The sequence below is a fragment of the Girardinichthys multiradiatus genome, chromosome 3 (assembly GCF_021462225.1).
Source record: "Girardinichthys multiradiatus isolate DD_20200921_A chromosome 3, DD_fGirMul_XY1, whole genome shotgun sequence".
Classification (NCBI taxonomy): domain Eukaryota; kingdom Metazoa; phylum Chordata; class Actinopteri; order Cyprinodontiformes; family Goodeidae; genus Girardinichthys; species Girardinichthys multiradiatus.
In genome coordinates this window covers 32,852,372-32,868,505 of record NC_061796.1, presented here as the reverse complement: position 1 = coordinate 32,868,505, position 16,134 = coordinate 32,852,372, and the positions used below count along the sequence as shown (strand labels likewise).

The following is a 16,134-nucleotide window of genomic DNA, read 5'->3' as shown; positions in this document are numbered from 1 at the left end:
TTTTTGACAGGTGAACTTTTGAACTTAAGGGGGGTCATGGGGTCAACAAGGGTGTGTCCGAGGGGCGTAACCATGCATGCTGATTGGTTGTCGTCATTAGGGGCGATACCTTAAATGAAGCAATTATAATACAAGGGTGTGTTTAATAATCTGTATGTTTTTCAGGCATTAATACATCTAAAAAAATACATGCAGCCTTTATACTTTAAAGATATACTCAACTTAATGTTGACCTGTCACATGAAATCCTAATAATAAAATGATCTGTGTAACCTGACAGAATTGTAAGTTCATTTTGCTTTACAGCAGGACCTATTTGCTGAATATATGAGCTAGTTTAAATCAGTTCAAAATAGAAAAGACCTAAAAGTAAATAAAGATTGTGCTTCCCTACATCGGTAGAACGAGCAAACCTTCCACTTCTGTGTCAACAGACTGACTGGAAAGCAGGAGAAAGAGGTAACACAAATATGTATTTAACAGAAAAAACTTTACGAACTGCAGGGTGTCGCAGTTGGCGCACTGTTGCCTTGCAGCAAGAAGGTCCTGGGTTCAATTCCCAACCGGGGTCTTTCTGCGTGGAGTTTGCATGTTCTCCCCGTGCATGCGTGGGTTCTCACCGGGTACTCCTGCTTCCTCCCACAGTCCAAGGACAAGCCTGTTAGGTTAATTGGTCTCTCTAAATTGTCCTTAGGTGTATGAATGAGTGTGTGCATGGTTGTTTGTGTGTTGCCCTGCGATGGACTGGCAACTTGTCCAGGGTGTACCCTGCCTCTTGCCCATTGACTGCTGGAGATAGGCACCAGCTCCCCTGCGACCCACTATGGAATAAGTGGTAGAAAATGACTGACTGACTTTATGAACCCTCAGTATACTGTTTCCATGTTATAAATTGACTCTAGCGATGATGTGTTTGTTTTGAATCATGAGAGACTCCATTTTAGGAAAAGGAATGATAATTTTAGTTACCTGTAGCTTTTCTAAAGTTGATAAGGCGGGTTATCACCAAAAAAGAAAACCCGACAACATCTGAACTTTCTTCTAACAAAGAAAGAGAATCTGAATCGTTAAATACGCCTCCGCAAATTATCATCATTTCCCCTGAAAACACACCGGATAAGTTACCAGCTGCTCCCGGGCCAGAAAGTAAGCCCTAAAAACTATTTGTTTTCTTTGAGAGTGAATGTGTATTATTAGAGACTTGTTTTAATCCTCAGATAAAACTGTATACAGATTTGACGGAGAACGTATCTCTGAAAGAAGCAGCAGCAGCAGCAGCAAATTTGATAAAGCAAACTAAAGCCAATAACAAACTTGGAATACAGCCATCAGCTGTGGAACAGCAAGGTAAGTAAAATAAATAAAGTAAAAATAACAATAATATCTATGTATATATATATTTTAAGCAAGCATAGCAATCATAGTTCAATAAAATAATATCATATAAATCTGTTTACAGATTTCCCCAAAGATGCGAACCTGAAGCCACCCACCAGAAGGTCACTTTTCAAAGATCAAGACAGCGTTCAACACAAGCGCATCAGTCCAGTGCAACAAGAAGTGAAATCTGGAGCTTTTATTGCACAGACCCAGCCCCGGAGTAAATTATAGTATTTCAAAATTCGTTTATAAACCTACAAGTAATAAAGTTATTGGGGTTCACTTCCCCCTTAAAAAACTCGCTTATTTTAAAAACTATTATTATCATTTATTTATAAGCGCTGTGCTGCGCAGCGTAAGGTAAACTTTATTTTATTTTGTTTTTACAGAATATTTAACCCCAGCCAAAAGGCAGCGGCTCTCTGCTCTACATACCAGAGCAACGTTTGTTAGAGGTTTAATGAGTGGTACGTGTAATTCTTATTTTACCTACTGAATTAAGTTGAATTCCCCTTTTTTTTCAGCTTTAATTTGTTTATTCCAATATATATATTTTTTGTTGTTCATTCTCTTTACAGAGGTAACGATGGTAGGGCAGATTCGATCCAGACCCGGACAGCAACGTCGCAGAAAGAAGGCCTCGCAAGCTGCACGGGACCGTCGAAATAAAACGTCATCCCTAACGCTTTTGGCAGCATGTCAGATTCTGTTACAGAAGCAGTTCGGTGACATCAAGGTGATTTTAAACTGAACTGATCACTGTGGTTTTGTTTTGTTGGTTTGTTTGATTTTTCTTATGCTCATATAAATGGATAACCGAATCAGACTTGCCCTGGATGAAATAAAAAATTTATGCATGCATGAATCTTCAAGAACAACAGGTGTTTAACAGCTGGTACAGAGAAGCGAGCAAAGAGGACGTTGACTTTAAGAAAGAAGCTATTCGTTATTGTAAAAATGACGTTGAAATTCTTTCTCAAGGCTGCTTAAAATTCAGAGACGAGTTCTTTAAGGAGACAAGTGTGGATCCGTTTAAATGCATCACGATAGCATCAAGCATGAAGGTTATTGTAACCAATTTCCTTCCTCCTAAAACCTTGGCCATCCCCTCACCTCTGGATTACAGACATAGCTGCAAAACGTTCTCCAGCGTGTCCATTCAATGGCTCGGGTGGATTGCAGACAGCAGAAAAATAGACATCGAACATGCATTAAACATTGGGGAAAAGAAAATCGGTCCATATTCAGTGGATGGGTTTGCAGAGATTAACGGTGTCAAAGTTGCGTTAGAATTTTACGGCTGTTTTTTCCATTGCTGTAAAAAGTGTTACATGCCTCATGACAAGTGTCCGTTGAGAGGGGTAGCATTTGAACAGTTTTACGCAGCCGCTGTGGAGAGAAGCAAGGTGCTCCAAACTGTGTACGGCCTTCGTCTCGAGGTCATCTGGGAGCATGAGTAGAGTGAAATGAACTTTCTTGAGAAAGTTAATGCACCCGAACCGTTATCACCCCGGGATGCTCTGTATGGTGGACGCACCTGCGCTATGAGACTGAGGTACACAGCGGGGCCGGGTGAAACTGTACATTATGTGGATTACACATCTCTGTACCCCTATGTAAACGCCAACTGCGTTTTTCCCCTCGGTCACCCCACCATCATTTGCAAAGATTTTGATGATCCGGACGTTACTTCGGTATAATCAGAGCCGTGGTCTACCCCCCACGAGGTCTCTTTTTCCCCGTTTTGCCTTACAGAACTTCCTGAGGTAAACTAGTGTTCACTCTCTGCCGCACATGCGCTGAAATAAATAACCAGTCAGGTCCCTGCAGGCATAATGATGAGGACAGAGCTCTGACAGGTGTGTGGGTGAGTGTAGAGTTTTGTAAAGCATTGCAGTGTGGTTATCGCCTTGCTAAAATCACAGAGGTGTGGCATTTTGAAAAGAGCAATGACACAATCTTCAAAGGGTATATCAACACCTTCCTGAAGGGTAAGCAGGAGGCTTCAGGCTACCCGTCTGAAGCAAAGGATCAGGAGAGCAGGTCAAAGTAGCAGACTACAAACTCCATCAGGGTATCCAATTAGATCCTGAGAAAATCGAGGTGAACCCTGCCAAAAGGCAGGTGGGAAAACTGTGTTTAAACAGTTTTTGGGGGAAATTTGCACAGCGAAGTGATCTGTCTCAGACCACAGTCATCACTAACCCTGATGAATTTTTCAGCTTCATGTTCTCAAGTAAATACAAGGTTAACTACTTCCATTTCTTCAAACCTGAAAAGTGTCTAGTGCGGTAGAACTACACCAAACGTGTCATCTCTCCTCCAAACAGGGCAAACAATGTGTTTATTGCAGCATTCACCACGGCTTATGCACGTTTAAAACTTCTCAGCAGCATGGAGAAGTTACAGGACAGCTTGATTTATATTGACACAGACAGTTTGATTTATGTGACAAATAGTGGTGAACTCCTTTGGAACTGGGAAATTATCTGGGTGATCTTACTGACGAGTTAGATGGTGACACTATTTTTGGAGTTTGCATCAACAGGACCCAAGAGTTATGCATACCAGACCAGAACCCGAAAAAGGGTTGTGATGCGTCTCAAGGGCATCACTCAGACGCATGAAAGCAGCGAGAGGGTCAATTTTGACAGCATCAAAGGGCTAGTTGATTCCTATTTATCAAGAACCAGTGAGAGTTTTATTGAAATTCCTCAGCACACCATCAGGAGGGATAAAAAGAGATTACGCTTGACAAACGCAACATTTCTTAAAAAGTTTCGGTTGGTCTATGATAAGAAACGTCTTTTTTCTGACGGCACAACTCTGCCTTTTGGTTATTAGAGCTTAAGAAGAAGAAAAAATAAATAATAATAATAATTAAAAAAAAAGTTCCATGGATTTACTGTCATGATGTAGGGTTGTTTGGTTTTTGGTTTCGGGTTTCTTCTTATGTTTTTCACAGTTACAATTTTGACTTGTTCTTTTGTTATTATTCTTCTTAGATTTTGAATCATGCTTCTGTTATTTTCCTGGTCATGCTTTTGTTTTGTCATCTTGTTCATGTTTTGTCAAGTTTGGTTTTCGGATCTGGTTAAGCTTTTGTTTCATGTTTTTCTAGTTTGTGTTCAAGAGTCTCTGTTTTGCTCCTGTCACGTTGTGTTCTCTGTCAATTAAGTTTATTCGGTTCACCTGTCCAAGTTAATTTGTCTCCTTGCTCCACCTGTACCATGCTCCATTTATACACACCTGTTCAGTTAGTCATCGCGGAAACATCTTTCATTGTCATGCTCATGTCTTGTTCTAAAACCAAGTCTTGTTTTTTTGATCATGCCATGCCTGTCTTGCCTGCCCGTTTGTTTTGTTCCTGCCTCCTGCTGTGAGTGAGTTTTCGTAATTAAACCTCTTTTTTTTCACTTACCATCACGCTGCCTGCTCGTCTGCATTGTGGGATCCAATTCCAAGTAAACCGTGACATTTACAGGAGATTGATTTTGATCCTAGATGTAGAGCACCTTTCTCATGTTTGATTGTTGGACCCAGCGGCTGCGGGAAAACTTTCTTTGTAAAACGTATTTTACAAAATTGTAATCATGTCATGGATGTTGCTCCTGAAAATATTGTGTGGATTTACACTTCTTTTCAACCCATGTATGCTGAATTGCAGAAGATGAATAAAAATATTAAATTTGTGGAAGGATTGCCTCATTCCTTTGAAGATGAAAACCTGTTTCCTCCTGATCAGAATCATCTGATTATTCTAGACGATGTTATCGCTCAAGCCTCAGATGATGAAAACGTGATGAAGGTCTTTACCCAGTTTCGTCACCATCGTAATATGAGCGTCATGATGTTGACTCAGAATGTTTTTCATCAGGGAAAGTACAATCAGCCTGAACGCTAATTATATGGTGTTGTTTAAAAACCCGAGAGATAAACTCCAGCTGAATATACTAGCCCGCCAAATCTTTGCGTCTCAAAAAGGGGTCTTCCTGGAATGTTTTGAAGATGCAACAAGAGAAGCTCATGGATATTTAATCATCGATTTTACGCCTACCTGCCCAGAACATTTCAGACTGAGAACGGGCATACTTCCTCACCAGTGGCCTGCTGTGTATGTGCCCAGAACAAAGTAAGTCATCATGTCTGCACGTATAAAAAGGAATGTCCCATTATTCAGAGCATTGTACCAAGCTACTCCACAGAAACGTAAAGATATTCTCGCACACTGCTCACCCGACTTTCTTCAGGCTCTGTGCGAGATTGCTCTGAATATTTTAAAAGGTAACATTAAACTATCGCCCTCTCAACACCGACAATTGAAGGAGCAGAAAAAAAATCATCAGATTGTTGGCTGATAAAAGAACTGGTATCAAACGTAAACAGCTGGCTCTCAAAAGTCAAGGAGGTGATTATATTCTCCCCATTTTAACGGCTCTTGCTCCCTTGATCGGTGATCTAGTGGGTGGTATAATCAGGAGATAATGTCTCTCAGAACATCGCAGAAGATGCTTCTCATTTCCCCTCATCAATTCAAGCGTCTGGCCCAGTCAGACACGTCCATCAGACAGACGCCGGAGGAGAATTTGGATGCTGAAATGAGAGCGATAATAAACGAGCTGGGTTTGACTTCTTATGAAAAAATCAAGAAATATGATGCGCTTTTGCAGAGGTATTTGACTGTACTCAAGCAAGGTGTGAAAGAAGAACAGCGGGTGAGTTTGACGCTGCAGCGTGACACAGAGGTTTCTGAGCATGAGCGGTCCCAAGAAAAACAAGGCCCGGGGCAGGACGAGGCCCCTAAGGATCAGGTTGTTACGGTTGTACTGAAAAGCCTACCGAAGCATACCCGTAAAAATGCTGAGTACATTTTGAAGAAATTATCCGAAAGAAGAGAGTTGGACTTCGCGAGGTGAATTTGTATATAAAGGAAATGTTGTAAAGGGGTCCCACATGATTGACTTGTTAAAAAATCTCATGCTTCCGTTTAAAAAATATGGAGGACCCCTACCCCGAGAATGGTCAGACTTTCTACATACCTTCTCAGAGCTAAACATCCCCATATCTTCAGTCATTAACCCTTATGCTCGTGATGAATATATACAGTTCAAAACAGAGGGCAAGGGGACATCTATTGAAACTGCTGAAGCACCCCCTAGCGTTAAGCAGAGAAGAACAAGAAGAAGAAGGCAGATAACTCTTTCTTCCCATTGGTCGAGATCCGAGCTGGAAGATCCAAAAAATGCTGATGGGAAGTCAAAAAAGTATCTTCAAAAGACGACATTACCACCCCGATGGATTACATTTTCACCATAAACCGTTACAAGAAAATTAAACATGTAGCCTATTTCTTTTATTCAATAAAATATTTATTGATTATATTTTCAAGTCTAGCTTCGTTCTCTACTTCACACACTAACATATGATGTCATTACACAAATATTAAATCATAAGAAAAAACAAACAATGGAAAATGACAATTTAAATTCCATAACAATCCAGAAACATCTCCAAAGAGCATGTTCCGTGAGTATAAAATGTACAACTTTGATTAATGACACATTTCTGATATTTTTTCACAAAGTTAGATACCATTAAATCATTCTTAATCACATCTCCGGTGTATTTTGGCAACACTTGCTGCAGTGATAATCCGCACCCTCTATGACATAGATAAAAAATGCAATGGTGACCGCACACAGTGGACAGAGTGTTTTGAAGCTGATTATTATGATACAATATTTTTGAGGATCTGTCTTCTAAAAATGTTACGATGCTTGACGGGTAGAACTCGAAATCCGGAGAGAATCCATAAGAGTCAAAAAAGCTGGATTGACCATTCTCATCCAAAGTCAGAGCTAACCAGTGTTCTCCCGGCATGTGTGAAGGATGTGTGTTCACAATAAAGTAGGCCGGCCCTGGGAATCTTGGTTTAAACGTTGTCACTGAGTCCTTCCAATATCTGTTGGACATCATACAGATTCTGAAACACTTGAAAGGCATTTTGTGAGGTCACTTCAATAGGGCTCATTTTAATGCTGGAGTGGTAGCTGTGGTTGCAGCTTCTGGTTATCTCCACATCCTTGTTTTTAATGTGCGGTTAAATTTCTCGACCACAGAAGCTTTTGCTTCACTCGCTGTCGCGAAATGTTCAATACCGTGAATTTCACAATTTGTGAATAAAACAAATAAGCAAAAATGTGAAATTATCTTAAACTTAATTAACCAAGGGTTTAATCTTTTCTCCTCAATAGCATTTTTAAAATGAAGAAGCTTTTGAAGATGTCACTTTCTTCAACAACAGCTGAAGAAAATAGAAATTGTCAAAAAAATAAGTTCACCATTTACATTTATTTTTGTATTTCTTTGCTTTAAGGTTCAGTTTGCAGATTTTTACTTCAGGAGTTTGTGATCTTGTCTCATGGTTTAAAAAATAAAGTTTTGTAATAAAATCTCAAAAAATAAAACACAAATCCAGCACTACTAAAGCTAATAGAGACATTATTTATATAAAATTTTGAAAGTGAACTAATCATTTGTTTTTGTTATCACAACTAATGATATCAGCGTAAGTGTAAGCAACTATGTATAAGTATATTAAATAAGAAAGATAAGTGAATGCTTACTGTTGGTATTACTGTCATAGTCACATAGTCCAAGAGTGGAAAACAAACCCTATAAAATGCATTTACAAACACAGCGAGTAGATTTCATTGCAACATTCAAATAAAAAACTGATCAACAAAAAAACAAACCAAAATGTTTATTTAAGTCAAGCCCACCAGAATTTAAATGTAGTTAATAAACTACATCCAAATACTGAGCAAACTTTGTGTTTAAGCCAGTTTCATTTCAACAAGGTGTATTTTCTATACTGTTTATGCCTTATGATTAATAAAAAAAAAAGCTTTTAGCTCATATACCATCACTCTATAACAGTCTGATCACACTGACAAGGTTGCTAATGTCCCCCTCAAGATTATCTTATTGTTATCGGCAAATGTAAAAAATTTTAATTAAATCAGTCTTAGGCTTGATAGTATGGTGATAATGTGTGGAAACAGTTGCAGTATTTTGATAAGAAAATAGTATCTTTATGTCTTTTACTGCCTTGTTGCTTAATATCTTTACTTTACTTTTCATTTGATATGCATGAGACCTCTGCTCCACAACGGTCAATGTGTCGACCTTCATCTTTCCTCCCCTGCTGTAAATAAAGGTTTCTTTAAATCAAAATCTTTCAAGATGTGTATGAACCACTGGTCAGATGCAAGGAGCAAATTTTTAACCTTATTCTTAATTAGATAAAATGTATCTAGACCCGTAGCAAAAAGATAACATGAAGCTGTGAACATTTACAGCAACATTTCTTTATTAGTTTGTTTTATTGAGAGAAAAAGAAGGCAAATAAATGGATTAGGTCTTTTCTATAAGCTTTTATTTTGTAAAATAAATTATGAAATTTGCCATGAAAATGAGAAAATATCCCCAAAACATACGAAGTTACATATTTATTAAGGGCTACTCGGTAGCGCTTTTGTTAGCACTGTTGTCTTGCAGCAAGAAGGTTCCTGCTTTGAATCCGGGCCTCGGGCTTTTCTCTGTTTGCTTGTTGTCCCTGTAGATGTGGGGTTCTGTCTTTGTACTCTTGTCTTCATCCTCCTCTCATTGTGACTGTACATTTTACATTGTATAAATACATTGTAAAACGTACATAAAATGTAACGATCAATCCTGGCTTCTTGTTTTTGGTAGAACTTGTTTAATTACACTCTGCAAGTCAGCCTCCATTTTATTCAAATGAGAAGTGAACTAGGTGGTGGGAGGTTATTGTCAATATTTATTTGTCATTCTTTAGCTTGGATAATTTGTGTATTTGTGGTTGTTTCACATGTGATAATGACATATTGCATAATTAAATCTAAAACAAAAAGTTATACAAATATAAACTGCAGAATTAAACTTCTACATGTGACTACAGATCACACAAATGACAAAAAATAAAGTTGCTGTAAAGATAACATATGCTAATGGTCTGTTATGAATGTAATGAATAACTTCTCTCAAATCAAAACATAGGACTGGTTTCTATGCTTATGATTTTTTTCTTTTTTTGACCTTTAACATCAAGCATTACAGGAAAAAAATTTAATATCCAACTAATTAAATAGCATCTCCTTGGACCAATCTGTCCAACCTTCCAGATGAATGATATAATTATGCAGGAGTCCTGGTCTAATAACTACTATAAAGATTATATGATCTCACCTTGAAACGGGTTAAAATAACTACTGTACAGCAGATGCCTGCAGAACTTATTTAATGTTGGAGCCAGCTACAAATGTCAACATTTGTACTAAATATGCAACTTGGTGGTATTAGCAATATGCAACAACCATTTTATTTGTAATACAACAGTTTTCAAAGATAATTAATACAAGGTATAAATTGACACTTAGAGACAAGTGTTTTTTGTCTCAAAAGATTAAATTAGTCTCTGATGCACTAATGCAGTGATTTTCCATCTGTATTAGTTAGTCTGAGATTTTCATCAAAATATGGCATAAAATTAAACCTATAACCTAAACAAGATGTCTTTTAATTTATGCAAAACATCTTACTTCTCAAATACTGTTGTTCTGTGAGAAGCAAAAATATGGCAAAAATGCAAGCATGATTTTATAAAAAGTAATCTAGAATAAATGTTGTTCCCAATGCCTGTTATTAAACTTTTCTCCTTGGATGGATAAAAGATAAAACACAAATCTACACTGAATATCATACCATAAAAACAGCCTATTACCTAAACTTTGTTTACTATTTTCCAATGTAGTAATCCCTCATTGTGATGCAAAACAGTGGCACTGCTGAGCTCTTTAAAAACTAACAAATAAGATGAGGCAGTAGCTGCACTCTGCAGAGGTCAAAGGTCAACAGATGCCACGATCTAAAAAGGATATTTTTTCAAAATATTATATATACACAGCTCACATTTCATTCTGATCTTAAATCAAGAATATTTCATTATATCAATAAATTCATAGATTTAACTAAGACATTGGATTTTTGACCTTTAAGTAATGGTGAAGGCAGAGCTCTCATGTGCATGTTACATGACTGGAGATCTGTTTATATATTCTTTGCAATTGATTCAGAAAGATCTCTTTTCCTTAATTTTTAAGCTGTTAGTCTTAAACACAGACATTATTTTATTATATGTCGTCACATTTAAAACTATAGAGAAACTCCACTTCCACTGAATCACATGCTGCCTCATTAATCCTGTCCAGTGCACTGCATAATGCTGAATAGGAGGATGAGTTACATCATGTACTGAGTGGTTATTCAAAAAGTACAAAAGTACATCATGAGCAAGTTGAAGATATGCTCTAGGCTTGTCTCCCTTCCTGTTCTGTACATTTACATTATATATGAGTAACTGTCTTGTGACACAATATGTGACACTGTTGTTTCAGCCAATTTGATAGTTGTTCAGGTTGTCTGCAGGCTTTGAAGGAAGCGTTCTGTTTGGAAAGCTTTACAAGTGTCTCCTGGACCTCTTTGATCCTTCTCCTGGAGGAATGCCACGGATCACTGCGTCTTCAAAAGCAACCCTCAAAAAGTTAGAGAGCTCATAAAAACTGATGGTCACCCCATCATTAACATGAGTCAGACATCTGAACTGCTTTTAAAACTGCAATTTACACCGATAAATATGCATGTACGCTATCTTGTCAATTCAAAGACATTATCAAGCCAAACGTTTCGAAAACCGAATGTATACTTTAGGAATTACTCAAAATATTTGTAAGATTACATTTTTATGCCAAATGTGATACACCAGTATGCAATGAATATTACATTTTAATATAAATTTATTTATTTAAACACAAATGGACAGTGTCTTCAAACTCCTTAAACTTTATGTTTTTACATGTTTTAGCTTTTCACAAACTCTACCATTCTTTATTGTGTTGAGTTTGAGATATGACTAGAAAACAGAGACAGGGACCAGATGTCCAAGCTTTAGCTTAAAGAGATCCATTAAGCTGTTTCTTTTAAAGACTGTAGCACTTTTCTGTGAAAAACCCCTTCAGTCAGAGTTCACGTAACTCTTGATTGCATACACCCACAGGCAGTTAAATGTATGTGTACAAGCAGAGTAAACATTATTTGCTCCTTGCATTACTGAGTGGGGGGCTGGAGTTGTGTTGTAAGTGAGGGACAATAAAAGAGCAGGAGCACCCATGACTGCATTAGAAACTTTGTGTACGACTGAAACAAGATTTTAAAAATCCATACAAAGGATGGACAGGAGCATCCCCTGGGCTGCTTTGATGCTTCTGTTATTAGGTACATTCAGCTGCTGTTCTCATAGAAAACAATGTAAAATGTCTTTTTTAATGACCACCTTGCTTACTCTTCCAAACTGACAGATCTTACAGAGTTGCAGAGTTGTTAAAGTTTTGAATCTTTCTTTCCTCTTGGTGTTAAAAAGATGTGTGTGCAGGTGAGAATATTTCATCCCCAGGACCCCTGAGCGGAACTGCAGGAGACAAAGTGAAGTTCACCACCAACCTCAGCCCCCCAGACAGTCCATTTCTGTCTGTCAGCTGGACCTTTAAAAGCGTGAACATCATCACTTCCACCAGCACCAACATTACCGAGCCAGGACACAGTAACAGGATCTCATTAGATCGAGCCACAGGAGCCCTGGAGCTCAGGAACCTGGTGCTGGGGGACAGCGGGGAGTACACACTCACCATCATACCAGACGGGGGACTGCAGAAAGTGGGGAGGATCACTCTCAATGTGTATGGTAGGTCTTTGGACATTGTGTTGGGGAGTAAATCCGTCTGTAAAAAAGAGTTTCTTTAGGAAATAAAATTGGATGCAGGTGCAACAAGATGGATAAAACATATCCGCAAATCTCATCAGAAATTACAGAATTTATATTTTTTGACACAAAACTGGGCTTGAAAGCCGGATAATTATTAGATTCTTGAATAAAAAGAGATGAAACAGTTGTATTTGACTCTATTACAGCTTCATATTTAAATGTTTCTATCTAGAATTAAGAAAATGTTAATTACAAGTGGCAACCAAAAACAGTTTTTATCTAAAGACTTTTTCTTAATTATTAAACCACCTAATGAAATGAGATGATACTGTTAATTTTGTAATACATTTAAAATACCTGCAAAATGTACTCTTTGGTTATTCTTAATACAGATATAATCAATAATACAATCACTAATAAGGGATAGGTAGCCTAATTAACCCCCATTGAAAAATAAACGATTCACCATGAGTACGCTAAGTGATTAATGGTTTCTCCCTAATTTATATCTGATTCAGATGTGTTTAAGATCAGGTGTTTTAGTTACATTGATGTCCTGATAAATTGCTAAATATTTGTGTCTCTTTAATTCATTAAGCATCAAGTTTAATTTATTTAAATCTAAAAAGAACAATGTTTTTATAACAGTCTGTAAAAGCAATTGTCACCACTTCACTGGTTCCCTGTCCAGTTCTGGATAGATTTAAAAATGTTATTCCTAACCTTCAATGCTTTAAATTGTTTTGGTAAGATCATATTTAACTGATCATTTCAATGCCCACAAAAACAGTTTGTCAGCCAGTCAATTTCTTATGATATTTTTCTTTATTTGTCTGAAGCTTTTATGAATTCCTTATTATAATACGAAGAATTAGATTATTCCTTACCTGATTTACATTTAGCAAACTAACAATAGCCACATTCGCCCCTGATTAGTTTAATAAGATTTTACAGCTGGAATTCACCATAAATCCTACATTAATATGTTCATTGAGGCTTTACTATTGTATTAGTCTTTATATGTGGGGAAAAAAAGGTGTTAAATGTAGATTAAATGCATTTTTCTGACACTAAAGAATTAGATATCAGGAAAATATTAAAGATTGATGGAGTTTATCCAGATTTTAGATTTTCATCTTCATTTCAAAAATTATTATACATAAAATATATTTTTGTGCAATCAACTTCATATCAAAAAGAAATATTGGGATGTTTTGAACTGTTGTAATGCTTGTCTGAACTTGTCAATAAATTGACATTTCCTGCACACCTCCAGTACCGATAACTGGAGCCACCATCCGCAGCCCTGCAGCCGTCCTGATAGAGGATCAAAGCTCCACCAACCTCACCTGTGAGGCCTCCGGCTCCATCAGCACCAGAGAGTGGATAAAGGATGACAGTGTTCTTCATCTCAGTGACAGCGTTAGCTTATCAGTGGACAACAGGACCGTGTTCATACGACCCGTTCTCAGTTCTAGCCACGGCACCTACCAGTGTCGAGTCAGCAACCCAGTCAGCAGCCTGAGTGTGACTCTCTATCTCACTGTCAACTGTAAGTACTGTAAAATTCAAGATTTATTTCAGCTTTTTAAATGGTTTGACCACAGGTCAGAATTTTATAGCTTTGAGTCGACATGTAATATCTTTCTGTGCAGATGGACCATATAACATATCAATTATTGGGCCGTCAGCAGCTTGGCCTGGCCACAGAGTGACATTGCAGTGCACAGCCGTTTCTGTCCCTCCAGCAAACTTCAGCTGGGCATTTAACGGCAACGACACACATGTCAATTCCTCCGTGTTTGTTATAGAGAAGTTGGAGTCTAAAAACATTGGGAATTACACCTGCACTGCCAGAAACATGGTGACCATGAAGGAAAATTCTACTGTTCTGGATCTGAGAGGTAAGATGGTAACCATTGGGTATGCATGTTGTTTCTGTTTAAAAGATTTAAAGAGATTGAGAAATTTTGACTGAAGGTCCTCTATATTATACACAGCATCCTGTAGTGCCCCCTGTTGGTCATTCTCAACCTTTGTCATCAGCACAATTAATCTGAAAGGGTTAATGTAAGGCAACAGTTGAGTTATACCTCGTCAGTCTAATAATTATTGTTTATGAGTTTGTTTTATAGTATTGGCACATTGTAATATGTATGTTCTTCATATTCAATCCCCAGATAAATGCACATAAAGAGGAACGCCTCCAATGAAGCTGAAACATTGAATTCTGCAGAAAGCTGAGATGGACTTGATGTGAAAGAGAAACTCTTGCACTGTTTTAAAAAAATTATAGTTAAATAGACAGACCTGTGGAAATGCATTTTCATTGCAATTATACCTTATTTTTATTATTCATGAAGTCATACAGTTAAGTCCAAACCTATTCATGTGTGGAAGATTTAGGTTTATCATAATTTTCAGATTTTACCATGTTTTTTTCTAACTGGAAGTTTTATTTATGGAGTGGTCCTACCAGAGTACTGATGAGGAAGCTTAAGATTAGGGTTATGGCAAGGAGGCCATCGAACCACAAAGAGCTGAAGCTCATCCAAATACCATTAGAAACATGCAAAAAGCTGGTCAGCAGGTATAAGCAGAGTTTGACTGCTGTAATGTCAACAAATATTTTTTACAGAGCCATTGTTTAATCAAAGCTAATTAAAAGCACACATATTATTTTACAAACTGAAACTTCTTTTGCTACGCTATTTTATCATTTTAGCCGTGCATGTCTAATTTCCAATCAGATACAAACTTCTGGGTTGATCAAATAAATGTTTAAAACCAAATCAGACATTTAACATTTTTGAGCTTAATTCTCTTTGCATCAACACATCAACTGATATCTCATGTTATTGTTTTCTGTTTTCCATATATTTAAACGTAAGGCTCAAAGCTGGTTTTAAAAATTGTCTTGAATGTCACATAAAATAAATAAGCAAGGATTTTTCTTTACTCAAGGCTTTTGAGGTGGCAAAAGATAATAATTATAATAACTCACCCACCAAACATTAATTAGAATCAACAGAAATGTTGGCAGTCGTTTGTTTTCTGTCAGAATTTCCTTGTTAATTCCTCAGCACAAATAAAAAACAACAGGATCTTAACCTGAATTATATAAATGAACTTTCTGTATATCTGCTGTTTTTATATTGTTTTTTGTTTTTTAATAATGAAATAACCACAGTAATAGACAGACATTCTTTACAAATATACACTTACTAAAGAAATTAGCACATCATTTCTGCTAAATGCAAGTGTGATAACTAACAAACAGTCTTTTTAAAATAATAAAAATAAAATGCTGCCTTCCTTGTTTCCACTCTTTACCTTAATGAAGCTCTGTGGGTGTAAAATTCCAATGATCATCACTTATGGAAAGATCAGCTTTTTAGTTAATTATTTATACCCACACAGATACAGGGATACAAAATGCTGATAAATTTTAAATCAGTCAGTCATTTTCTACCACTTATTCCATAGTGGGTCACGGGGGAGCTGGTGCATATCTCCAGCAGTCTATGGATGGGAGGCAGGGTACATCCTGGACATGTCACCAGTCCATTGCAGGGCAACACACAAACAACCACACACATTCATACACCTAAGGGCAATTTAGAGAGACCAATTAACCTAACAGACATGTCTTTGGACTGTGGGAGGAAGCCAAAGCACCTGGTGAGAACCCACACATGCACGGGGAGAACATGCAAACTCCATGCAGAAAGCCCCCTGGCCTGGATTTGAACCCAGGACCTTCTTGCTGCAAGGCAACAGTGCTACCAACTGTGCCACCGTGCGGCCCTAAATTTTAAATCATTTTACATATATATCATCTTGCTATATAGCACTGCAGCAACTAATTTGGCTACCACACTTGCCACAACAAGAAAGCTGTTTTACTGAGGAGT

At 37.4% G+C, this 16,134-nt stretch overlaps 1 protein-coding gene across 1 annotated transcript; it reads left to right on the top strand.

Annotated features, from left to right (window-relative positions):
• The first annotated feature begins 1,966 nt into the window (after positions 1-1,966).
• On the top strand, positions 1,967-15,415 carry LOC124866134 (carcinoembryonic antigen-related cell adhesion molecule 6-like). The gene is made up of 6 exons (XM_047361813.1): positions 1,967-2,078; positions 11,891-12,199; positions 13,497-13,772; positions 13,876-14,124; positions 14,221-14,290; positions 14,401-15,415. Exons 1-6 carry the CDS (start codon positions 1,967-1,969, stop codon positions 14,402-14,404), a joined length of 1,020 nt encoding a protein of 339 aa, XP_047217769.1. The 3' UTR covers positions 14,405-15,415.
• Positions 15,416-16,134: the final 719 nt, after the last annotated feature.